This window comes from Phyllobates terribilis, unplaced genomic scaffold, assembly GCF_046119375.1.
Source record: "Phyllobates terribilis strain yellow unplaced genomic scaffold, ASM4611937v1 Scaffold_8__6_contigs__length_399053987, whole genome shotgun sequence".
Lineage (NCBI taxonomy): Eukaryota > Metazoa > Chordata > Amphibia > Anura > Dendrobatidae > Phyllobates > Phyllobates terribilis.
In genome coordinates this window covers 243,713,776-243,740,753 of record NW_027362768.1, presented here as the reverse complement: position 1 = coordinate 243,740,753, position 26,978 = coordinate 243,713,776, and the positions used below count along the sequence as shown (strand labels likewise).

Below are 26,978 nucleotides of genomic sequence, written 5' to 3'. Positions count from 1 at the left end.
CAAATCTAATAATACTCTGCCTCTCCTATAGTCCCTATATTGGTTCCACACCAATCGCCGAGCAGGAAACCTAAGCCCTGTATATCCCTAGAGCTAGGTCCTGAATAGGGAGGGGGAGGGGATGAGCACTAGTCAGCCCCCACTATAAACTAAAGTCAACAAGGGAGACAAGTAAAAGGGGAAAAACTTAGCTTGAGCAGACTCCAGAGAGATAACACCAAAAGGCCTCCAAGCGCACCAGAGAGGAAGTAAGCAGACTGCTAAAGCTCCAACTCTTCACAAGGGAACATGTGAATATCACCGGCGATCTCTTGCAGCAAACTGACAGTTTTTAACTCCCATGCAAGCGTGTGTCACTAACAACAAGAGGGAGGTAGCTGCTGGGTCCTAAAGGCAGAAAGGTTAACAAGGCGTCTGCAATGCCAGGCGCAGTGACCTTCTACAAACAGATACAGAGGGACTGTCTGTTACACTTGACATACCCGTCACAGGTGGTCTTTGTAGAAGAGTGGGCAGAAAAAAGCCTTTACTTGCACTCAAAAATTGTAAGGCTCGTTTTGAGTTTGCCAAAACACATGTGGGAGACTCGACTCCCCAAATGTATGGAGGAAGGTGTTGTGGTCAGATGAGACCAAAATTTAACTTTTTGGACTCCAAGGTAAACATTATATCTGGTGCCAAACCGACACAGCGCATTACCCCAAGAACACCATCCACACAGTGAAACATGGTAGTGGCAGCATCATGCATGGTCCGAAGCGAGGGGAATATGATGGTGCAAAATACAGGGATATTCTTGAGTAAAACCTGTTTTAGTCTGTCAGTAATTTGAGAATGGGACAGAGGTTTACCTTCCAACAAGACAATAACCCAAAGCAAAATGCTAAAGCAACACTCGAGTGGTTTTAGGGGAAACGTGTAAATGTTTTGGCATGGCCAAGTCAAAGCCCACACCTTAATCCAGTTGAGAATCTGTGGTCAGACTTAAAGATTGCTGTTCACCAGAGGAAATCATCTAACTTGAAGGTGCTGGAGCAGTTTTGCCTTGAGGAATGGGCTACAATCCCAGTGGCAAGATCTGGAAAGCCCATAGAGACTTATCCAAAGCGAATTGCAGCTGTAATTGCCACAAAAGGAGGCTCTACAAAGTACTGACTTTAGGGGGGTGGATAGTTATGCACACTGAAGTTTTCTATCATTTTGTCCTATTTATTGTTTGCTTCACAATAAAAAGAAAATCAAATGTTTACAGTTGTAGGCATGTTTTTTTACGTGAACTGATGCAAACCCTCAAAAAAAAAGTGAAATTCCAGGTTTTGAGGTAGCAAAACACAAAAAATGCAAATGGGGTGAATATTTTTGCAAGCCACTGTAGAGTGTGTGTAGTCAATGCATATAGGTATTACGATACTGGCGTAGTACTGCTAGAAACCAGTGGCCGAAGGAGCACAAGCAGGAACAGTAAGTGGTAGTAGAAGTTCTTGGAGATAGCAAGGAGTTGTAGGAAACAATCCGTAGATAAATTAGAACAGATTGAGTAAGAATGTTTAGGATCTGAAGACTGAAGCTAAGCTAACAGCTAGACACAATATTCAAGCAATGAGTGAGAGATCCATGTGGATCATTATGTATTAATGTATTCCTATCTGTGCCTTGTGACAAGTCACTGTGCTTTCAGTGACCTGCCTCCTATTTTAGATACTGACTTTGTAATTTCTGTGTCACATTAAAATTTACAGTCCCAAAATGGCCGCCGCGGCCGCTAGAGCATGCGCAGTAGCATCTCTCGTTTGATATGCTACTGCGCACGTGCACGCTTGGGTGCAGCAATATGGCGCTGCGCATGCACAGTAGCATCTCTTGCTTGCCGAGAGATGCTACTGCGCCATTTTGCTTTTGGAAAAAGAATTTGGGTTCAGCGAAGGTGACTCCTCGCAGCACACAGTGCAGACTGGACAGTATAGTCCTCCATACAGTATAATGGGCACCACATAGTCCTCCATACAGTATTATGGGCCCCGTATATTGCTCCATACAGAATAATGAGACCCATATATTGATCCTGTAGGGATTTGCTTTGGTAGGCAGCGGCAGGAACGCAGTAATGAGGCAACACACAGGCTTAAAGTCCAAACTTCAGTGTTTTATTCACACTTTAAAGATCAGGTGGCAGAAAGGGAAAAAAAACAACGTAAATGTACTGTACTCCAACTTGGAGAACCACAGGTCTCAGACTCACCCTTGCATGGGACGGGCTTAACTAAGCGGCCGCCTGGTCACCACTAGTGATGTGGCTAGTTGCAGGCCACAGGCGACCACCAGGTGCCATTCCCAGGGTTGCTTGAATCTTTGTCACAGACCTTTCCAGCATATATCCAAACAGCAATACAAATTCAGGCTCACTCCAGCCTATCTCCTCACACACTGAGATTTTCCCCCTAACTGGCTTATGCAGGCTTGATTGCTGCAGCTGTGTATGTCAGGTGTTGCGCTGAAAACCCAGAGAATTAGGGAAAATCAAGGCCACATTTTATCTTGCTGGGAGAAATATACCTTCCATCCAGTACTACACCTTTCACTGCACCACATACCTCCCCCCTTTGTTCAACCCTATGGGGGTGGACACATGTCATACTGTGGACTCTGGACAGGGCATCCGCATTCCCCAGCAGTCTGCCTGTCCGATGTTCCACTGAAAACCTGAAATTTTGGAGGGACAGAAACCACCTAGTGACTCGCGCAATCCTCTCCTTAGCTTGACTCATCCACGTAAGAGGGGAATAATTGGTCACCAAACGAAATGTCCTCCCCAGCAAGTAGTAGCGGAGAAACTCAATTGCCCAGTTAATGGCCATGCATTCTCTCTCTACTATACTGTACTTTGTTTCGGCTGGGGTAAGCCTCCGGCTCAGGAAACTAACGGGATGCTCTTCCCCGTTAACCTCTTGAGACTGCAAAGCACCAAGACCTATCTCCGAGGCATCGGTCTGCACAATGAAATACCTTTTGAAATTTGGTGTAACCAGAACCGGTGTATCAACAGTACAGACTTAAATTTTACTATAGCCTCCTCTGTCTGATCATTCCAGCAAACCATCACGGACTTTCTCCCTTTCAAGCAGTCTGTTAAAGGAGCTGACAAGGTGGCAAAGTTGGGAATAAATCGCCTGTAATATCCCACTAAACCTAGAAAAGATCTCACCTGCTTTGTTGTGAGGGGATGTGGCTAGTTCTGAATTGCCTCTACTTTGTTTACTTGGGGTTTGAGGACTCTTCTTCCAATGACATAACCCAAGTACCGAGCTTCCTCCAACCCTATGGACCATTTCTCTGGGTTGGTGGTTAGCCCTGCTTGTCGGAGGGAATCTATTACAGCCTGTACCTTTGGTATGTGACTTTTCCAGTCTGCACTGTATACAACAATGTCATCAAGATAGGCTGAGGCATAACGGCGATGGGGATGGAGAATAATATCCATTAACCGCTGGAACGTCGCCGGCGCGCCATGCAAACCAAAGGGTAATACTTTATACTGGAATAGCCCTTCAGGCATCACAAAGGCCGTTTTTTCCTTAGCCGCCTCCGTTAGGGGCACCTGCCAGTACCCTTTTGTGAGGTCAAGGGTTGAAAAATTACGTGCCTGCCCAAACCGCTCTATCAATTCATCCACCTGGGGCATGGGTTAGGCGTCAAATTTCGAAACTTCATTAAGTTTTCTGAAGTCATTACAGAACCATGGCATCCCATCAGGCTTAGGTATTATTACTATTGGGCTATCCCACTCACTTTGGGACTCTTCAATGACACCTAACTGCAGCATAGTTTTCACCTCCTCCAAGATATCTTGTCGCCGAGCCTCAGGCACTCTATAGGGCTTTAGTCGGATTTTGGCCTAGGACTCCATGATAATATCATGTTGGATTAGGGAGGTACATCCAGGGAGTTCATAAAAAACATCTGTATTTCGAACTCCCGGGCCTCCTGAACCTGTTTAAGGGACAGAGTATCCGCTATCGTAGCTATGGTGAAGGCTCCTCTCAACATCCCCGGAGGTAATGGAGCCTTCTCCGCAGGAAATGCAGGCAGCGGACTGTTCCCGCCAGGGTGGTCTCTATCTTTCCTTGGTTTAAGCAAATCTATATGGCAGACCTGCTCTGGCTTCCTCCGTCCTTGTTGGTGTACCTTGTAGTTTACCGGCCCCACCTTCTCCATTATATCGTAGGGCCCCTGCCACCTTGCAAGGAATTTTCTATCTACTGTAGGCACAAGTATCAACACCCGATCCCCCGGACTAAAGGTTCTTACCTGAGCCTCCCGGTTATAGACCCAACTCTGAGACTGTTGTGCCGCCTCCATATGTTCCTGTACCAGTGGTAGGACTGTCTCCATTCTTTCCTGCATATATGCAACAAGTCATAATATTGGAACCGAGCTCGCTTGGAGGGGTTAAACTCCCACTGGTGTACCCGCTGGGCCCAGACTAACACATTTACCCCAAGACATACCAGTATCTCACCCTTGACGATTGTGTAGAGCGCCATCTGCTCAGGGGGTAGGTCCTGATAGGCTTTCATAGGTCCTGGGGCCAGAAACGGAGCAATGACTTCTGCCAATTGGTCCCGTGGTAGTCTCTCCCTCTCAGCCACTCTTTCAAACATCTCCAGAAATGTCTCAACGTCGTCAGATTTCTCCATTTTAGGGATCGCTGTACGAAACGCTTTCCGGACATCATGGATTCCCCGTGGAGTTCCTGCTGTATCAACAACTGGTTTCCTGCTGCTGTTGATTAAATATCAGCTGCTGTTGCATGGCTTCCTGCTGCTGTTGCATGGCCTCCATAAGCACTTTTAGCGTGGCCTCCATTTCTGCAGATTTCCCCAACTGAGTCTGCACCACTCCTTTCACCCAGGACATAAAACTGGAGTTCAGAGCAAAAAAAACAAAAAACAGCGCTGGTCTCACTATGTTGCCTGCATTCTCCAACCAATTGTAGGGATTTGTTCTGGTAGCCAGCGGCAGGAACGCAGTAATGAGGCAACACACAGGCTTAAAGTCCAAACTTCAGTGTTTTATTCACACTTTAAAGAGCAGGTGGCAGAAAGGGAAAAAAACAACGTAAATGTACTCCAACTCGGAGAACCCCCTGTCTCAGACTCACCCTTGCATGGGACAGGCTTAACTAAGTGGCCACCTGGTCACCACTAGTGATGTGGTTAGTTGCAGGCCACAGGCGACCACCAGGTGCCATTCCCAGGGTTGCTTGAATTTTTGTCACAGACCTTTCTAACATGTATCCAAATAGCAATACAAATTCAGGCTCACTCCAGCCTAGCTCCTCACACACTGAGATTTCCCACCTAACTGGCTTATGCAGGCTTGATTGCTGCAGCTGTGTATGTCAGGTGTTGCGCTGAAAACCCAGAGAATTAGGGAAAATCCAGGCCACATTATCTTGTTGGGAGAAATATACCTTCCATCCAGTACTACACCTTTCACTGCACCACACTCCATACAGAATAATGAGCCCCATATATTGCTCCATACAGAATAATGGACCCCATATATTGCTCCATACAGAATAATGGACCCCATATATTGCTCCATACAGAATAATGGACCCCATATAATGCTCCATACAGAATAATGCACCCCATATAATGCTCTATACAGAATAATGGACCCAATATAATGCTCCATACAGAATAATGGACCCCATATAATGCTCCATACAGAATAATGTACCTCATATAATGCTGCATGCTGTATAGTGTCCCCCATATAAATGCTTCAAGCAGTATATTGGCCCCCATATAAATGGTCCATACTGTATACTGGTCCCCATATGAATACTCCATGCTGTATACTGGTCCCCATATAAATGCTCCATGTTGTATACTTGCCCCATATAAATGCCCCATGCTGTATACTGGCCCCCCTATAAATGCTCCATCCGTTTTTAGTCATGTAATTAATGTATAGTGTTGTGGGTACTGATGCTGCTGTGTAAATACTGTAAAGGTAATGCCTATTGTGAGTAACATACACTCAGCTCAGTTAAGCCCCCATCTCACATAGCTGAGTCAAGGTTTTGGTGACGCAACAGCGACCTCACCAGCGATGTCGCTATGTGTGACACTTTGCAACGATCAGGCCCCTGCTGTGAGGTCGCTGATCGCTGCAAAGTGTCCTGGACCATTTTTTGGCCGTTGGCCTCCCGCTGGCCAGCACACATCGCTGTGTGTGACCAGCGGGACCAACGATCAGGCTGGTATCCATGGTAAACATCGGGTTACTAGGGGCACGCGCGCACTTAGTAACCCGCTGTTTACCATGGATACCACTCTGCTACGGTGCGTGGGAGGTTACTGCTCACCTTAGCAGAGTCGTATCCATGATAAACATCGGGTTACTAAGTGCGCGTATGCCCCTAGTAACCCGATGTTTATCATGGATACGACTCTGCTAAGGTGAACGGTAACCTCCCGCGCACGGTAGCAGAGTGGTATCCATGGTAAACAGCGGGTTACTAGGGGCACACGCGCACTTAGTAACCCGATGTTTATCATGGTTACAAGCCTGCTCCTGCTTCAGCAGCAGGCTGGTAACCGGGAGCAGGACATCGTGGAACGATTCTTTCCACGATATCGCTGCTCCCCTGATCGCTGGTGAGCCTGCCTGTTTGACAGCTCACCAGCGATGTATTAGCGATGCAGCAACGATCCCTGACAGGTCATATCGTTGTCGGGATCGCTGTTGCATCGCTTAGTGTGACGGGGCCTTTACAGGAAAAGTATAGGATATAGTTTAGCACTTAGGATAGAGATAGTGACTGTAGGTACAATAGGGCAAGATACAGTTAATTGGTTGGGACTAGCCCAGATTGGGAGGGGATAAGGTAAGTAGAAAAGGAAGTGACTTCCTAGTATAGTCAGTTTGTGAAAGTGATAGTTAAGGTGTTCTTTGGAGGCAAGGTGAAGTTCAAGGTGCAGTGGGCTGGAAGCACGGTGTGGACAAAACTTTCTGGCGGTATTATGTTGTACAAAACTCCCTGCAGACATTGCAGCAACATCCGAGGCCTAAGGCTCGAGTTTGGGGCTAAGGAGAGCACCGATAACCCTTCTGAACATTGGAAAATGGATGTGGAAATGCATGAGGGAAACATAGCAGATCTCGGGAATACTGCAGTGCCGGATGGGGAATCCCTAGGGCTAATAGGACGTGTTAAAGTATGGATAGTCAAAGCTGAATGTAAGAAAAAGCTGGAAATGTACTGTGTTGATGGAACAAGAACCAGAGTGTGCTGTGCTCGATACTGCGTGTTAAAGGGAACCTGTCATGTCCTAGCTACTATGTAAACTGCCCCCATTGCGTTGTTAGTGATGCAATGTGCATCACTAACACGCTTTTTTAAGTAAAATTGGTGCTAATATCATGAGTATAGAGCACTTTATATAGCTATATCATACCTGCTCGTTTAGTCATAGGGGTGTGATTCCTCGCATTCAGTCAGGGTTGGCGCTGCCCACGCATTTGAATTTTTGCTCCTGGCAAGCGCTGAAGTAAGTATGGAGCGCTTGAGCATGTGTCATGGCCAGCTGTGCTTGTTGCTCTGGGAGCTGCGCATGCGCTGTGACGAACGGCTCCCCATTCTGTGTGTAGTTCCCAACTTCACTGTGTGTGGCCGGAGCTCGTCACAGCGCATGCGCGGCTCCCAGGGCAACAAACGCGGCTGGCCATGACACTGCGCAAGTGTGACACCCCAGGGGTCTGGTTGTCACAGTGATAGAGATATTACGTCTGAGAGCAGGTGGGAGGTCCTTTGGTCAGGGATCCTGTGCATGCCACACCTCCTGCCCAGCCTTGGGAGGGGAAGAACTTCCCCTGTATAAACCCGGGGCTGAGGCAGGGTTAGTGAGTCCAGGAAGAGTAGAGACAAGAGCAGCATAGGAAGCAGCAGAGTCACAAGGAGTCAGGGGCTGGCAGCTAAAGAGCTCGCCCTGACTAAGAAGATTCTTTACCGGACCCGGAGTCCGAGGCTGTGGGGACTAACTTCTACCCAGCAGCAGAATCCGTCAGGCAGGGGATTTCAGGTCCCCTGGCCCAGAAGCCCGAAGGCCCGGTCACACGCGTGGGACCAGCACCGCCATCGTGGAGCGGAAGCCATTAGAAGGCCCCGAGTCACCGGCCATACGGGTGAGCACCACACGGTACACTCAGGGACGTGGGCTACTTACATCAGCTTCTAGCAAGGTAGCCAGAAGAGTACAGTCAGCTTGGGAGGCCTACAACTACGCCTGGCCAGGGGAGATCCCATCTGCTCAAGGACTGACCAGGCCCCGTTCGCTAGCAAGTACTCCGGGAGGGTCTATCGTTGTTACCAGTAAAGACCCTGAACGCTACCATACCGTCTCTGAGTGGTTCCTGCTACCCCCATCATCCACGTCGGCTGCCCTGAGGCCATACCCCTCCCGTTGGGGGTTATACTATCACGCTGCACCATCCTTCCACCGGCCTCAGCGGTCTGCCCTGCAGCAGCAGCCCCCTGGCTGCATTCAACGGGTGGCGTAGTCATCAACCATTTTCTACCGCTAACAGACTGCCGTCCAGTTTGACTCCCTGGGCACGGACCGGGTCACCGCCACGAGACTACAACCCTAAACAGATCCGGCTCCGGGTAAGCTCCCGCGTGCGCAACGCAGCGCGACACAGGCCCAGGGGCGCGTCAACTTTGGCGTAGTCGGCAGGATCACGTGCCCGCAACCACCGGGTACTGCGTGCCTGAAAAGCAAAGACTGTTCAAACTTACCAGTGGTGAAGATTCCCGTCATCGGTGAAGATTCCCGCCATCCGGCGCCATCTTCAGCCTTCTTCCCGCCATCGGTGAAGTTTCCCGCCATCCGGCGCCATCTTCAGCCTTCTTCCCGCCATCCGTGGAGTTTTCCCGCCATTGGACGCCATCTTGAGGACGCCGCGCGGGAAGAAGAGGGCGTGGACTCCGAAAGCGCGCGAGAACTGAAGCCCCGCCTCACGTCCGGACGTTGCGTAAGGTCCTGGAAGGAGCCCAGCAGACGCCGACGTCACAGGAGCACGACGGAAGGTCCTCAACCCTGACGATCCACTGCGGAGCCGCGGCCTACGGAACAGGATCATCGCAAGGTAGGCCACGGTCCACTAGGGGGGAGGAAGATGTCGGATACGGAGGAGAGCTCCACTGCCTCAACCCCCGCCAGCGCTACCGCTGTTGCAGTTATGCCCTTCACCATGCCCTATATCCCGGGAGCAGCTTGGCTACCCCAGTACTCAGGGGAGTCACATACCCTGCATGACTTTAGAGAAAAGCTGGATAGCCTCTTCCAGGTGTACCCCCTCACAGAAGAGCAAAAAGTGAGCATCCTGGTGGCCCAACTAACTGGGGCAGCCAAAAGGGAAGTAAAATCCTGGCCACCTGGGAGGAAGACTGTCGCAGGGATACTAACCCGGCTGAAGGACACCTTTGATACCCGCACCTCAGCCGAGATTAAACTTAGATTCTACGGGTGCAAGCAGCGAGCGCATGAGAGTATAAGGGACTATGCACTCAACCTACAAGAGGCCCTGAGGGCCATTAAGCAGACCGACCCTAATGGAGTGGGAAACGAGGACAGGCTGTTGACCGAACAATTTATAGAGGGTTTATATTGCAATGCCCACCGCACCCAGTTGCGGGCAATGGCCTTACAGGACCCTCATCTAGAATTTGCACAGTTCAAGGACAGAGCCATCCGGGTGCTCCGAGAACCGGCACCAGGTGGCGTTGTGACCCACAGACGCCCCACTACCACTTACTACCAGGAGGCGGCGCCCTTGTCAGCAGGGCCTGTGGGAGCTGATGCGCAGGCTTTGGACAATGACCCGGCTCCAGACCTACACCATCAGGTCCAAGAGCTAGCTAAAAGCGTTGCTGCGCTAACCCGAACTGTGCAGTCTTTACAGGTTTCCACTCCAGGGAAGATCCAGCTGGCATCCGGACCGGAGGACATCCCGTGGCGTCGACCAAGGAGGACCCCACCGGCCAGAGGAAGACCCAGTGACCGATACAGCGAGGACGGACGACCCATCTGCCGCCGCTGCAATCAACCCGGACATATGGAAAGGTACTGTTCTTTAAACGGGCACAACCTGGGGTAGAGGGCCAACCCCCAGGAAAAAGATCACCAGGCCCATCGAACTGGCGCGACAGATATGTGGGAGGACGTCCAGTCTTGCCTGTGGTACTGGATGGCATTCCCATGAGTGCCCTACTGGACACCGGGTCACAGGTCACCACCATCCCGTACGTGCTCTTCAAGCAGTACTGGAATGACTCGGATATTACCCGCTACCCTGACGACGACTTGAGTATCATCGCCAGCAATGGTCAGCCCGTGCCACAGATCGGATTTAAAGAGGTGACCATCAAAATTGGTAGAGTCGAACTGGCCGCACAGGGACTGATCATTGTAGATATTGACAAACATGAGAGTCACCCAAAAATAACTCTAGGAACTAATGTAATTGAAAATTGTCTTGCAGAGGTGATTTTCCTTTTACAGCAGGTTGCCAAGAATGCCAGCTCCGGCGAGCAGCGGGTGCTCCAGAAAGAGATCCGGGCACTGATGCAACGGCAACAAGTGGAACTCTCCGGCGGTGAGATTGGTAGCGTAAGAATGTGTGACCCTTTTCCTATTGCCATGCCCCCAAAAAGTGAAATGATGATTTGGTGCCGGGCAGCTATTGGTCTGAGAGGTAGAGATTACCAGGCAATGGTAGAACCAGTTTACTCAGACAGTAGGCCCACCATTTTGACAGCACGGGGGGTGGTCAATGTACGCCATGGGAGGGTGCCCGTTCGCATAATAAATATCGGGGAGAGGGAAGTGTACCTGCCCCGGTATGCCACGCTAGCCAAATTATATACCACTAATCAAAATTCTATACAATCTGTGGAACCCTTGCCTCCATCTCACCCGGAGGAAGGTAACGGCTCTAAGAAAGACATGGAGGACTGGTGTCAGCAACTACATCTGGGTACTGACTCCACTCCCTCACACCAGAAACAAGGAGTCTATCGGGTGGTTCAAGAGTATGAGAGAGTGTTTAGTAAACACCCGTTAGACTTCGGGCGAGTCAAGGGGGTAGAACACCGCATCCCCACGGGAGATCATCCTCCCATAAAAGAGAGGTATCGACCCGTACCCCCTGCACATTACCAACACGCCAAGGGGATGCTTAGAGACATGAAGGAGGCTGGGGTAATCCGGGATAGCTGTAGCCCCTGGGCAGCCCCACTAGTTTTAGTCAAAAAGAAAGACAACACCATGAGGATGTGTGTAGATTACCGGAAAATCAACCGTATCACACACAAGGATGCGTACCCCTTACCAAGGATAGAGGAGTCATTGGCTGCTTTAAGATCTGCTAACTTCTTCTCTACCTTGGATCTCACTAGCGGGTACTGGCAGGTTCCTGTAGCAGAGGCGGACCGGGAGAAGACCGCATTCACCACCCCGATGGGACTTAGCGAGTTCACCTGCATGCCGTTCGGACTCTGCAACGCCCCAGGAACCTTCCAACGATTAATGGAGTGCTGTCTGGGCCACAGAAACTTCGAGACGGTCCTGTTGTACCTGGACGATGTCATCGTATACTCCAAAACTTATGAGGACCACCTGAAACACCTGGCGGAGGTGTTCGAAGCTCTGGCGAGTTACGGCCTAAAGGTGAAACCCTCCAAGTGTCACCTCCTGAAACCAAAGGTGCAATACCTGGGACACGTGGTGAGCGCTGACGGAGTGGCTCCCGACCCCGATAAGATCACCGCAATTAAGGGATGGCCAAGCCCCTCCAGCGTAAAAGAAGTGCGGCAGTTCCTAGGGTTGGTAGGCTACTACCGAAGGTTTATTCCCGGTTTCACCAAAAAGGCAGCACCTATGCAGGACCTCCTGATAGGCCAGTCCCGGAAGGCCAAGAACCAGAAGCCGCCCTTCAAATGGGAAAAGCTAGAAGAAGAGTCCTTCCGCCAGCTGAAGATGGCCCTCACGGGGGATGAAATCTTGGCGTACCCGGACTATAGCCAGCCCTTCATCCTCTACACCGACGCCAGTAACATCGGGCTAGGAGCCGTACTGTCCCAGATTCAGCAGGGGAGAGAACGAGTAATCTCCTATGCCAGCCGAAAACTGCGACCCACCGAAAGGAACCCCGAAAATTACAGCTCATTTAAGCTAGAGTTCCTGGCCGTGGTATGGGCAGTCACCGAGCGCTTTAGGCATTACCTCGCTTCTTCCCTTTTCACCGTATACACGGATAACAACCCGCTGACACACCTGGACACGGCAAGACTCGGTGCCCTGGAGCAGAGGTGGATGGCCCGTCTGTCCAACTACGAGTTCACAATTAAATACCGGGCAGGGCGCTCCAATACCAACGCGGACGCCCTGTCCAGGATGCCCAACCTGCCGGACGGAGGAGAAGATCCGGAGGGACTGGAAGAAGTTGAACTCCCTGCGTTCCACCGTCATGGGACTATCCAGTATTCCCACCGGGTAAGGAGTAAGCAGGCTGCTACGTTGAACCCCTTACCTCACTACAACTGGGCGGAAACGCAAGACAGCGACCCTGCCGTCCGACTGGTGAAGGAGATGCTGACTCGCCCGGAGGCTAGCCTGGAATCAGACGCTCCAGAGGAAGCCAAACAACTATGGGCAGAGAAGAGTCGACTGTTCCTTTACAAGGGGAAGTTGTGCCGCAGAATGGTTAACTCCAGGACGCATGAACTACTCTGGCAAGTAGTGGTGCCACGAAGAGACGCAGCCATGGTGATGGAGGCATACCACGACGGAGCTGGACACTTCGGGTGGAAAAAGCTGGAGTTCCTGCTGCGCGAGCGGTTCCACTGGGTAGGCATGAGGGGAACCATCGAGAAGTGGTGCAGAGACTGTGGCCCGTGCAATCTGAGAAGGAAGGACCGGGCCAGCCAGAAGACTCCCCTGCAGTCCATCGTCACCCGGCAACCGTTGGAACTGGTAGCCTTGGATCATGTAAAACTGACCCCCAGCAGAAGTGGCTACGTCTACGCGTTAACCATCGTGGATCATTACTCCCGGTTTCTGGTTGTCGTCCCCGTCAAGGACTTAACGGCTCGAACAGCAGCTAGAGCCTTCCAGCAGCACTTTTGCCGTCCACACGGGTACCCGGACCAAGTGCTGACGGACCAGGGACCTGCCTTTGAAGCGGAGGTCTTCCAGGAATTCTGCAATCTGTATGGCTGCCGGAAGATAAGGACGACACCCTACCATCCGCAAACTAATGGACTTTGTGAGAAAATGAACCAGGTGGTAATGGATCTTCTAAAAACGTTGCCCCTGGAAGAACGCAGTCTGTGGCCTGAGAAGTTGCCCGATCTGGTGGACCTATACAACCACATCCCGGTAGGTTCCACCAACTGTACCCCGGCTTACCTAATGAGGGCAAGACCTGGTAAGTTACCTGTTGACCTGGAAATGGGAGTCCTGACGCCCGAGGACACTTCACCAGAAACGGACTGGGACACAGAGAGGCAGCAGCAGTACCGGAAAGTACAGGAGAGCGTGGAGCGAAGTCTCTGTCAGGCTAGGGAAAGACAAAAGAAGACTTACAACCAGTATGCTCCCGCTGTTCCCCTGGTACCCGGAGAGCAGGTCTTGAAGAGGAAGAGACGGCTCCACAAGTTGGACGACCAGTGGGAGAAGGACCCGTACACCGTACTGCCCTCAAGCCACGAGAACCCGAAGGTCTGTACCATCAGTAAAGACGGAGGGGAAACCACAGCCATTGTATCCCGGGACCACCTGAAGAAGTGCCCCGAACAACTGAGGAACCCTGAGGAGGAACAGGAAGACCATCGACCCGTGGAAGAAAGGGAAGATATGGTTAGTACCGTGCTCGGGGACTTCCCTCGGTCTTGGACTCAAGTCAATGGTGCAGTTGTGGTACCCGTACTCACCTTCCTCCAACCATCATCCCAAGAACCTACGGAGCAACGGGTAGAGCTGGAAGAGCAGCCGGTCCAGGAGGCAGAAGACTCCACCCAAGCGGAACAGGAGAATCCACCCTCTGCTTATAGTGAGCCTGCCGTACCCCTAGTGAGACAAAGAGCCGGTAGACAGCTGCCCAGTTTACCCTTGACAGCTCCTACACCCTGTAGTTCAGGGCCAGACAGTCAGCTCCGTAGGTCCACTAGGGCCACTAGAGGCCAGTTACCCGCACGTTGGAGGATCTAAATGTTTAAGTTGTTTTACAATATTTACCTGTTTATTGTTGCTTGTGTGTAATTTTGTGTTTCTAGTTGTTTTTAGGAGTCTTCGGTGGATTTACCGGGAATCCTTTGTATATAGTTGGAGCGTAACCCAGGATGGACTAGAGACTGTTAAGGACTCGGGGTAGGACAGACCCCTACCTGGTTACGTCTCCCTGTGTTGGTGAAATGGACACCTTTACTTTTCTTCAAAGACTGCACCCGGTTGCGGACATCCGTGACCATCTTATTGTGTTTCCTTATTGTATTTTATTGTTCTTTGATATACCTTGTTATATTTTTCTAAAAAGTGTTTAGTCCCGGAGTACTAAATTTCACTAGGGGGGAGTGTGACACCCCAGGGGTCTGGTTGTCACAGTGATAGAGATATTACGTCTGAGAGCAGGTGGGAGGTCCTTTGGTCAGGGATCCTGTGCATGCCACACCTCCTGCCCAGCCTTGGGAGGGGAAGAACTTCCCCTGTATAAACCCGGGGCTGAGGCAGGGTTAGTGAGTCCAGGAAGAGTAGAGACAAGAGCAGCATAGGAAGCAGCAGAGTCACAAGGAGTCAGGGGCTGGCAGCTAAAGAGCTCGCCCTGACTAAGAAGATTCTTTACCGGACCCGGAGTCCGAGGCTGTGGGGACTAACTTCTACCCAGCAGCAGAATCCGTCAGGCAGGGGATTTCAGGTCCCCTGGCCCAGAAGCCCGAAGGCCCGGTCACACGCGTGGGACCAGCACCGCCATCGTGGAGCGGAAGCCATTAGAAGGCCCCGAGTCACCGGCCATACGGGTGAGCACCACACGGTACACTCAGGGACGTGGGCTACTTACATCAGCTTCTAGCAAGGTAGCCAGAAGAGTACAGTCAGCTTGGGAGGCCTACAACTACGCCTGGCCAGGGGAGATCCCATCTGCTCAAGGACTGACCAGGCCCCGTTCGCTAGCAAGTACTCCGGGAGGGTCTATCGTTGTTACCAGTAAAGACCCTGAACGCTACCATACCGTCTCTGAGTGGTTCCTGCTACCCCCATCATCCACGTCGGCTGCCCTGAGGCCATACCCCTCCCGTTGGGGGTTATACTATCACGCTGCACCATCCTTCCACCGGCCTCAGCGGTCTGCCCTGCAGCAGCAGCCCCCTGGCTGCATTCAACGGGTGGCGTAGTCATCAACCATTTTCTACCGCTAACAGACTGCCGTCCAGTTTGACTCCCTGGGCACGGACCGGGTCACCGCCACGAGACTACAACCCTAAACAGATCCGGCTCCGGGTAAGCTCCCGCGTGCGCAACGCAGCGCGACACAGGCCCAGGGGCGCGTCACAAGCGCCCCCTATACTTACTTCAGCGCAAAATTCAAATGGCGTGGGCGGCACCAACCGTGACTGAATGCGAGGAATCACACCCCTATGACTAAACGAGTAGGTATGATATTACTATATAAAGTGCTATATACTCATGATATTAGCACCAATTTTAATGAAAAAAGCGTGTTAGTGATGCACATTGCATCACTAACAATGCAATGGAGGCAGTGTACATAGTAGACAGGACAGGTTCTTTTTAAAGACTGATACACTTGAACAGTCCAGTAGAGTTGAATTTGTGAAAACGAATCGGGTGTCCTCTGATGTGTGTGTGGCTGGTCATGGAACTGAGGACATGGAGACAGCGAAGGCCTGCGGCCTGCAAGCGAGCTCAATGGAATTTACCCAGTACAACACTTATGGACTGGGACACAATTTGTTTGTGAAGTGCCAAGGCATTATGGAGCAACAAACTCTTATATCTAGGATTGTACATGCCTGTACAATCCCATTGTGAAAGCACCACCAATCACGGTCTTTTAATGGCAGTTGTAAATATACTAATGATGGGCCGCTACTCAAGGGCCACTGTTGTGTGTTTGCCCCCGACAGGCTAAAATTTTCCAGCCAGCCCCTGAACACTATACAGTACTAATAATGTCTCTCAATTGACTCTTTACAGTAATAATGTTTTTCAGTTGTCCCCATAGAGTAATGATGTCCCCCAATTGGCCCTATACAGTAATAATATCCCCATAACCCAATACTGTAATAATATTCCCATTCTGTTCTGTAATACTTTTTGACTGAATGTACAATCGAGGATGCAGATCCAGCAGAAAATTGTGGTCACCCCAGCAGGTCTCCTTCCTGCACAGGCCTGGTTGCAGTCGCACTCTCTATGACTGTAATCATAATGCTTTAGTTTGCGACTGTTTGCGAGTTGGTGGCCCTGAGCAATTGCCTAATTTTTCCCCAAATGCCCCGATCAGTGGCTCTCTGCTCCGCAATACTTTGCGACTGAATGTGCATTTGGTGATGCAGATCCACCTGAAAATAGTGCTTGCACCAGAAGGCCCCTGTCCTCCACGATCATTATGCCCCTGGCAATGGGTCCTTTTGGGGATGGGGGCCTCAGGCATTTGCTCAGTTTGTTCCCCCCAAACACCTCGTAATCAGTTATGCAACATTAGCTTTTTCCCATGCCCTAGATCACTAGGGATGCTGACATTGGCTTTTTCTCTTCCTTAGATAACCAGGTATATTGCCATTAAAGGAAATTTATCAGCAGGTTTTTGATAGGTAATCTGACAGTAGTATGATGTAGGGGCTGAGTCCCTGATTCCTGCTAGATTTCACTTGCTGGTCTGCATGCTATCATTTTGACTATTTTCTCTGCTGCAGATAAACAGAATGCTAAGCCCTGCACAAACATGCCCACACCACTATTTAGCATCTGTCTGTGTACACTGTACATTGACAAAAAAACTGCTAATCAGCGGTGGGGCCTAGGTTACACAGAGCAGGTGACTAGGAGGCATGAAGCTAAACCTGTAGTGATAATCTCCTGCTAATAAAACACAAATTTTATTGAAACAGAAATATACAGCCTAGTAAGTGACAATCACTGGAATCAGGCTCTCAGACTCTTCATCATACTGCTTTCAGTTGCTGACAGATTCCCTTTAAACCTTCCTCTTCACTAGATCACAAGGTTATTAACACTAGTGCTTCACTTTCCTAGATCACCAAGGATGCAGACATTAATCACGTCTCTGACTTAAACCAGACGGATGTTATCAAAATGCCATTAATAACGACCATTGCCAATTATGGCAAATAATTGACACTGAACAACAATATTTATTTAGTCATGTTTTGGATTGGTTAATTTAGGAAAAACAGCACCCAAGTCCCTAACTTAGTAAACCTGATGTTTCTTATTGCAGTGGTGAATTGTATTTTGGTAATATATTTCAGTCCTTCCTTAGAGCCTTGTATGGTGGTATAATTGTTAAAATGGCTTTGTTTATGTATAGTACATTTTGTTCAGTAATGGTATGAAGCTAATATATAACCGCAGTATGGTATTGATGTGTGTGTATGTGGGGACATATTCCATGGAGTCTGTACCCCTCATTTATAGGACCCTAGCAATGACAATGGAAGTGCTAGTGATCAGTGATATAGCTCTCTGAACACTGCATACTGAATTGACTTGAAAATGACTATTTCTGGTATGATATTTCAGCATTTAGGGCTTGTTTTTAATTTTGCGCAGACAGATAGCGGTGGTAGAGGATTTTAGTATTATGCTGACATACAAGGTCATCTGTGCCTGCACTGCGAATGCTAAGTAGTGTGTTGTCTTCTGGCTGCTGATTTTAGCATACTGCCGACTGGGTAGACAAACTGTCGTGTTGGCTGGTCAGAGATGGAAAAAATAAAAAGTTATGGCTCTTGCAAACTGTGAAGGAAAAACAAAAGCATAAAAAAATGATTAAATTGTTCAAGGATTCTCCCCTTGCCCTAGTTATCACAAAAATATAGGAGTTTTCACACGTCCATTAGATTGCCATTCAAGAGTATGTCAAATTATCAATCATTTTGATGATGTTAGCTAACGTACGAGTGCCATAGTATTTTGTGTATTTGGGGACACTACATTGGGAGTAACATCCCTCCAAGATGGTCACTTTGAAAGCTATTTCCATAGGAGTTTTATAACAATTTGTCAGTAGGATATTTCTTGTGGCTCGGATCCCAGCTAATAGTGAGGACTCCATATGCAATATAGTCCTATTGGGATGTTAAATGTTTTGTTTTCCATCTATAGAGAGCAGAGATCTTTTCCTTTTTCCATGTTTTGTAAACATCAAAAAATTACTTTTATAAGGAAACAACCAAATACATAAACACATTCTTTTTATAACTAGAATAGAGCATTGAAGGCAGTGTTCTGGGAAATCGCTCCCAAATCTGCTGCTGCTGCTTCACATTAGTAGGGGACAAAAAATCAGCATGTGGGGTGAAGCTGATATCAAGGACAGGTTTTACAAAATGGGTTTTCCCAACGAAAAATCCAATCTCCGCTATCAATTTACTCTGTTGTAAATGAGACCACACATAATATAAAACATTTACATAGTAACTATTCACATCACAAAATATGCAAGGAAAGAGGAGCCTCACCGGGCAAAATGTAGACTACCATTTCTATAATGAGCGTACATCAACCCATGTCGCTGACAGACGGTAAATATCCAAGAAAAACGCAAAATGGACTGTAGCATCCATGGGTAAGTAAGAATCTTCAAGCTCAGAAACGCATCAGAGTGGCAGCATGTTTTTTATTAATTACCAAAATTACTCACATCACAATCATCTATATCACACCAATATTGGGCATTAAAAAGGGAATTCGGTATTACTTGCTAGATAGATAGATAGATAGATAGATAGATAGATAGATAGACTTTACACTGCTTAATGGCAGCATGACCTACTTAACAAGAAAATATGTGATGTCATAATTACTTACACTTTTGTAGACATCATTGCTACTTTCTTCAAACTTATGCTGGATTCGTTCTTCCAGGAAGTAGATCCTCAATTTGAGGCTAAAATTTTCTTTCTTTAGATCATTTAGGTGTTGCGACAATGTTCGGTATCCGATAGACATGGTCATTATGTATTTAGATCTTTCTTTTTCTACACTTTAGCATATTTTAAATAATATATATCTCACTGTATACAAACTCTATTCTACAAAACAAAAACACGCAAAAACATAAAAGTGTGCATTTCAGCTACTATGAAATCATAGTGAAAAGCTCTCAGCTGACTTGGAGCTAAGACGTCCGTGTATCCTTCAGAGATTAGTTCAGCTGAACAGTACAGTGTTCGGAGACCAGTTGCTTTTTCTTTTTTAACTTCAGGGAGATATTTATGGAATCTGTAGCAGACAACTGTCATAAATCCTTTACAGGCACAAGTGCTGAAAGCTGATACCAGTGGAGAGCTGTCACTGGAGCTGCACTCTGACTTCTATTGAGGCAGCTGTTACTTTGGCTAACATGTCACACAACCTGAACATTTGCTATGTTCTTTGCCTTGCAGTAAACAAGTGTCATTGTAAGAAATTAATAGTTTTTTTAAGGTTGAAGATAATAGGTGAACTCGATGGTCTTATGTCTAACATGTTGATCCAGAGAAAGGCAATAACTCCTTGAGGCAGGTGCTAGTAATTACCCCATATTAAAGGGAAAACTTCTTCCCGACTCCACATATGCCAATCAGACTAGTTCCCTGGATCAAAGTCTCATCACAGAATTTAGCGCCAAAAGCTGTAACATTACATTTTTCAAGAAAAGCATTCAGTCCATCTTTGTATTTTTGTAGTGAGGCAACCATTACAACATCATATGGCTGAGAGTTCCATAGTCTCACTGCTCTTACAGTAAAGAATCACCATCTGTGATTATGATTAAACCTTCTTTCCTCTAGAAACAGAAGAAGCCCCCTTGTTATAATTGCAAGCCTAAGTTTAAAAAGAAAGATCTCTGTACTGTCCCCTCATATATTTGTACATTCTGATATGATTGCCTGCTGCTGGTTGTTCAGCAGACTGAACATGGCTGCCTTGCGCAGCCAGATAAGGGTCAGAGCCTATTGTGACACGCGCAGTGTTCCATTGCCACATTCCATCTACTGCAGGCAGGACACCTGGCTGGCTGAACACCACTAAGAAGCTCACAGAGACAGCCATAGGCAGCACTTTAAAAGAACGCCACAGACTAAACTTTTTTGGTTATTTTTTATAATCTGCAGGCATGAAATTAAAGAAGTCAATGCTCCACCAGAGGGAGACAACATTTCAGAAAAGTCATTGTAGCAAGCCAAAAAAGAAATTTTAAGCGCAGGGTCACCAGCGCATCTACTTGTTGGCTCAGGTGAGTTTAAACAGCTGCAGTTGATAACAAGGGCATTTGCTAAATAGATGGTGTGTGTGCAACAATATACCAAAAGGACAACTATATTGTGCAGCTTATCTCACCACCTGTAGTTAGGTGAAAACTCCAAAATCCTTGCCTAATATGGCTGTTTATCCAAAATGAAGGAAAGAGGGGATAGCTAGATAGATAGCATTGCATTACAGTACAATGCAATGCAGTACAATACAATGCAGAATTGCTAAAAGTGAACCAAAATGAGTTTGTCATCTGGCTTCTGCAACGTGTAACATGAAAAATCCAATGAGAGGAAGAAAAGAAAAGCCAAAAAGTCCACCCAAAAATCCGACAAACAAGCAAAATCAACAAAATGCATTGAATTCAATTCTTTCTGATTTTAGAAACTGCATTAAGAAGGGGGTGCACCGCTCCTGGAGATACTGCAATACCAAGTCAATGCGTGGAGTGGACAGAGCAAGCTCTTTTTCCATCTCCCTGTTCTAAAAATCCATTTAATATATGGTCCCCAGATAAGGGACGTATCAGATATTAAACTGATAAGAACAGATTTTTTCTTTTTCATTTTGTTCTTATATTTCAGTTGTTATTTCTCTTCTAATATTTCTCTTGAATTATAATCTGTTCATATTACCAGGTTCCACAGATGAAAGTTCCATAGACTCTTGACTCTTTTTTCCCCAATTCTCTTCAGAACTAACAGGCAGGGTCGGTCTGGGCTGGCGGGATACCGGGAATTTTCCCGTTGGGCCCCGCCCCCTGCTGCAGAGGAGAGGAGGGAGAAGAGAGCAAAAAAAAAAATCCTGCGGTTTTAAGGGGCACGGGCCCTTTAAAAGCGCAGGCACAGTGTATGGAGGGACACGCGCACACGGCGTTCATTACCTGAACCACCGCGGCGCACGTCCCTGTGAAGCAGCTGAAGCTGCGCGTCTCCCTTCGCCGGCCGGCGTATGACGTCATCGTCATGCGCCTGCTGTGAAGGAGGCGCGCAACTCAGGAGAAGGAGGACACCGCACGGGAGCGCAGGAAGGTAAGAGGTGTGTGTGTGTGTGTGTGTGCGTGTGTAATGGTCTGGGCCCCTGGCTGGACACACAAGGGGAAGCCCAGTGGGACACACAAGGGGGGGCCCAGCTGGACAGACACACAAGGGGGTAGCCTGGCTGGACACACAAGGGGTTAGCCGACTGGACACAAAAGGGGGGGGTCCTGGCTGGACACACAGGGGGGAACCCTGGCTGGACACACAAGCGGGGCCCAGCTGGACACACAAGGGGGGCCCAGTTGGACACACAAGGGGGAGCCAACTGGACACAAAAGGGGGGAACCCTGGCTGGACACACAAGGGGGGAACCCTGGATGGACACACAAGGGGGGGCCCAGCTGGACACACAAGGGGGGTGCCGACTGAACACACAAGGGGGGGCCCTTGCTGTACACACAAGGGGGAACCCTGGCTGTACACAAAAGAGGAGGCCCAGGTGGACACACAAGGGGGGCCGAGCTGGACACACAAGGGGGGCCAAGCTGGACACACAAGGGGGGAGCCGACTGGACACACAAGGGGGGACCCTGGCTGGACAAACAAGGGGGAGCCCTGGTTGGACTCACAAGGGGGGCCCAGCTGGACACACGAGGGGGAACCCCGGCTGGACACACGAGGGGGAACCCTGGCTGGATACACGAGAGGGAGCCAAGCTGGACACACGAGGGGGGCCAAGCTGGACACACGAGGGGGGAGCCCTGGCTGGATACACGAGGCGGGAGCCCTGGCTGGACACACAAGGGGGGAACCCTGGCTGGACACACAAGGGGGGGCCCAGCTGGACACACAAGGGGGAGCCGACTGGACACACAAGGGGGGGCCCTTGCTGTACACAGAGGGGGGACCCTGCCTGGACACACAAGGGGGAACCCTGGCTGGACACACAAGGGGGGCCCAGCTGGACACACAAAGGGGGAGCCGACTGGACACACAAGGGGGGGCCCTGGATGGACACACAAGGGGGAACCCTGGCTGGACACACAAGGGGGAACCCTGGCTGGACACACAAGGGGGGGCCCAGCTGGACACACAAGGGGGAACCCTGGCTGGGCACACGAGGGGGGGCCAAGCTGGACACACAAGGGGGGGCCAAGCTGGACACACGAGGGGGGCCAAGCTGGACACACGAGCTGGGGCCAAGCTGGACACACGAGGCGGGAGCCCTGGCTGGATACACGAGGTGGGAGCCCTGGCTGGATACACAAGGGGGAACCCTGGCTGGACACGCAAGGGGGGAACCCTGGCTGGACACACAAGGGGGGGCCCAGCTGGACACCCAAGGGGGGGCCTTGGCTGGACACACAAGGGGGGGCCCTGGCTGGACACACAAGGGGGAGCCCTGCTGGACACACAAGGGGGGGCCCTGGCTGGACACACAAGGGGGGGCCCTGGCTGGACACACAAGGCGGGACCCTGGCTTGACCCAGGCAAAGGGGGGTGGGCAGGATGGGTATATGGGGGCAGGCTGGACACATGGAGGCCAGGATGGATATATGGGGGGGCAGACTGGACACATGGAGTCCAAGATGGATATATGGGGGGGCAGGATGGACATATGGGGGGGTGTCAGGATGAATATATGCAGGAGGGAAGGGCAGGATGGATATATGGGGGGGGGAGGCTGGACACATGGAGTCCAGGATGGATATATGGGGGGGCAGGCTGGAAACATGGAGGCAAGGATGGATATGGGGGGGGCAGGCTGGCCACATGGGGGGCTAGGATGGGTATATGGGAGGGGGCAGGCTCGATACACGTGTGCTAGGATAAATATATGGAGGGGTCACACTGGACAAATGGGGGCCAGAAGGGATATATGCAGGGGGTGTCAGGATGGATACATGGAGTCCAGGATGGATATATAGGGGGGCAGGCTGGAAACATGGAGGCAAGGATGGATATGTGGGGGGGGCAGGCTGGCCACATGGGGGGCTAAGATGGATATATGGGGGGGAGGGCAGGCTCGATACATGTGGGCTAGGATAAATATATGGAGAGGCCACCCTGGACATATGGGGGCCAGAAGGGACATATGGGGTGCCTGGCTGGACAAGGGACTTAATTACTGTTTGGGGGCCAGATTGAGGAACATACTTTATTAGTTTATGGTGGCCGGTGGGGAACATTATTACTTTAGATTCCAATTATTATTATTACATTATTACTTCTATAATATTATTTACATTTTAGGAAACTGTTTTCCATGGAATGGGACAAAAGAGGAGTCCTGTTACTGTGCAGGATGGCACTATGTTGCTTTTTTTTATTCAACTGGTATAGTGTAGAAGTCAGGGGGGAAAAGTATGAATATTCTCTAGAAGAGATCAGTTATTGGTAACTGTGTGTTATTTTCTGCAGAGACGATTCCTGGCTGGAAGAAGTGATGGCGGACTGTGCCTGATGAAGAAGAAAAGCGAAGATGAAGGACTTCACCTAGAGACGTAACTGGTGAGTCAGTGTATTACATGTACACTTACACTACACACGTGGTCAAAATTGTTGGTGCCCCTCGTTTCATGAAAGAAAAACCCACAATGGTCACACAAATAACTTGAGTCTGATAAATTACAAATTTTTGAAAATGAACAAATGAAAGTCAGACATTGCTTTTCTGCTTCCACAGAATTTAAAAAAAAATTAACCTCATGAAATAGGCCTGGACAGAAATGATGGTTCTTCTTAACTTAATATTTTGTTGAACAACCTTTTGAGGAAATCACTGCAATCCAACGATTCCTGTAACTGTCAATGAGACTTCTGCACCTCTCAACAGGTATTTTGGCCGACTCCTCATGAGCAAACTGCTCCAGTTGTCTCGTGTTTGAAGGTTGCCTTTTCCAGACGGCATGTTTCAGCTCTTTCCAAAGATGCTCAATAGGATTTAGGTCAGGGCTCATAGAAGGCCACTTCAGAATAGTCCAATGTTTTCCTCTTAGCCATTCCTGGGTCATTATCCTGTTGCAAGACCCATGACCTGCGACTGAGACCAAGCTTTCTGACACTGGGCAGCACATTTCTCACTAGAATCCCTTGATAGTCTTGAGATTTCATTGTACCCTGCACAGATTCAAGACACCTTGTGCCAGATGCAGCAGAGCAGCCCCAGAACATAACAGCCTCCCCCATGTTTCACAGTAGGGACAGTGTTCTTTTCTTGATATGCTTCATTTTTCCATCTGTGAACATAGAGCTGATGTGCCTTGCCAAAAACTTCCATTTTTGTCTCATCTATCCATAATACATTCTTCCAGAAGCTTTGTCGCTTGTCAACATGTAGTTTGTCAAATTCCAGTCTGGCTTTTTTATTATTTTTTTTTTCAACAATGGTGTTCTCCTTGGTCATCTCCCATGAAGTCCACTTTGGATCAAACAATGATGGATAGTACGATCTGACACTGATGTTCCTTGAGCTTGAAGTTCACCTTTAATGTCTTTAGAAGTTTTCCTGTACTCTTCTGTTACCATTCATATTATCCGTTTCTTTGATTAGTCATCAATTTTCCTCCTGTGGCCACGTCCAGGGAGGTTGGCTACAGTCCCATGGATCTTAAGTTTCTGAATAATATGTGACACTGTAGTCAAAGGAACATAAAGCTGCTTGGAGATGGTCTTATAACCTTTACCTTTAACATGCTTGTCTATAATTTTCTTTCTAATCTCCTGACACAACTCTTTCCTTTGCTTCCTCTGGTCCATGTTGAGTGTGGTACACACCATGTCACCAAACCTCACAGTATCTGTAGCCCTATATACAGGCCCACTGACTGATTACAAGATTGTAGACACCTGTGATGCTAATTAGTGGACACAACTTGATTTAACATGTCCCTTTTGTCACATTATTTTCAGGGGTACCATCATTTCTTTCCAGGCCTATTTCATGAGTTTAATTTTTTTTAAAATTCTGTGGAAGCAGAAAAGCAATGTCTGACTTTCATTTCTTCATTTTCATAGATTTTTAATTTATTATTACTTTTGTCAGATTCAAGTTATTTCTGTGACCATTGTGGGTTTTTCTTTCATTAAACGAGGGGTACCAACAATTCTGACCACGTGTGTATATAGTATATACAGAGCTCCTGTGTATGTCACTGGTGATCACTGTATTACGTATACACTATATACAGAGCTTCTGTGCATAATGTCACTGGTGACCACTGTATTACCTGTACACTATATACAGAGCTGCTGTTTATAATGTCACTGGTGATCACTGTGTTACCTGTACACTGACACAATATACAGAGCTCCTGTGTATAATATCACTGGTGATCACTGTATTACCTGTACAATGACACTACATACAGAGCTCCTGTGTATAATGTCACTGGTGATCACTGTGTTACCTGTACACTGACACTATATACAGAGCTCCTGTGTATAATGTCGCTGGTGGTAATAACAGGGTTGTTAGTATTGTGGTTTGTATTCATGATCAGTATTGTAGTATTTGGTCACTTTGGGGTGGTAATATGTGGTCTGGTCATGGTGTGGCCATATTTGTTCCTTGTATGTGGTATTATTCGGTCACTATGTGGTTGTAATATGTGATCTAGTCATTGTATGGCGATATTTGTCCCTTTTGTATGTGGTATTATTGGTGTTGATATAGTGAACTGTGTTGTGTATGGCGGTCATTTTGTTCTTGCTGATATTAACTAGGAAAAGATTTTTTTCCATTAGGCCACAGCCCCACCATTAGTATTTGGTTAGTATTTTTTCTCAGGAGTCGTTGCCAAATCAAGTAGTGGGTGATAAATGCAGAATTGGTGACTTGTTTCTATTCTACCTTTTCTCTGATTGTTCCTTACCTGGTTTTGGCTCCCACTCCTGAAAAAAAAAATACTGACCGGATACTGACCAAATATTGATAGTGGGGCCGTTGCTTTAGAGATTAAATACTTGGACCAGAGCGGCAGAGATGCACTTACAGGGGTTCTCCGGTGAAAACAAGTAATCACCTCTCCACAGGATCAGTGATAATATTGATTGGTGGGGGTCTGACCGCTGGGACACAATTGGCAGAATGTGGAGCTTTTCTCCCCATTAGACTGGAGCGGCATGTGAGATGCGACCACTGATCCATTCATTCCTTCAGTGGCTGTGAGCGCTGCTCTTTTTTGGAAGCCCCCAAGAGAATGAATAGAGCTGCGGTCAGACGTCCCAGCTGTCGCTGCATTTTAAAATGGGGATAAGTGTCCTGTCAGGGATAAAACTTCCCCATTCTTCCGATAGGTGCGTTTTCCAATGTTCGGACCCAAACGATAAATAAGTTATCATCTATCCTGTAGAGCCCATGGATCGGTGATAACTTGTTTTAACCAAAGAACCCCTTTATTGCAAACTACAGTAATTCTACATCCCA

General features: G+C 48.5%; 1 protein-coding gene and 1 pseudogene across 1 annotated transcript in view; both read right to left on the bottom strand.

Annotated features, from left to right (window-relative positions):
* The window catches only part of PDE4DIP (phosphodiesterase 4D interacting protein), a 738,656-nt gene extending 719,129 nt beyond the window's left edge, over nt 1-19,527 (bottom strand). Inside the window, exon 1 of the mRNA XM_073644096.1 lies at nt 19,143-19,527. Within this exon, the coding sequence (XP_073500197.1) occupies nt 19,143-19,289 (147 nt within the window). The 5' untranslated portion in view covers nt 19,290-19,527. The remainder of the gene's footprint in view (nt 1-19,142) is intronic.
* Nucleotides 19,528-20,968: 1,441 nt separating this feature from the next.
* LOC141160254 (U2 spliceosomal RNA) lies at nt 20,969-21,149 on the bottom strand (annotated as a pseudogene).
* Between the last annotated feature and the right edge of the window lie 5,829 nt (nt 21,150-26,978).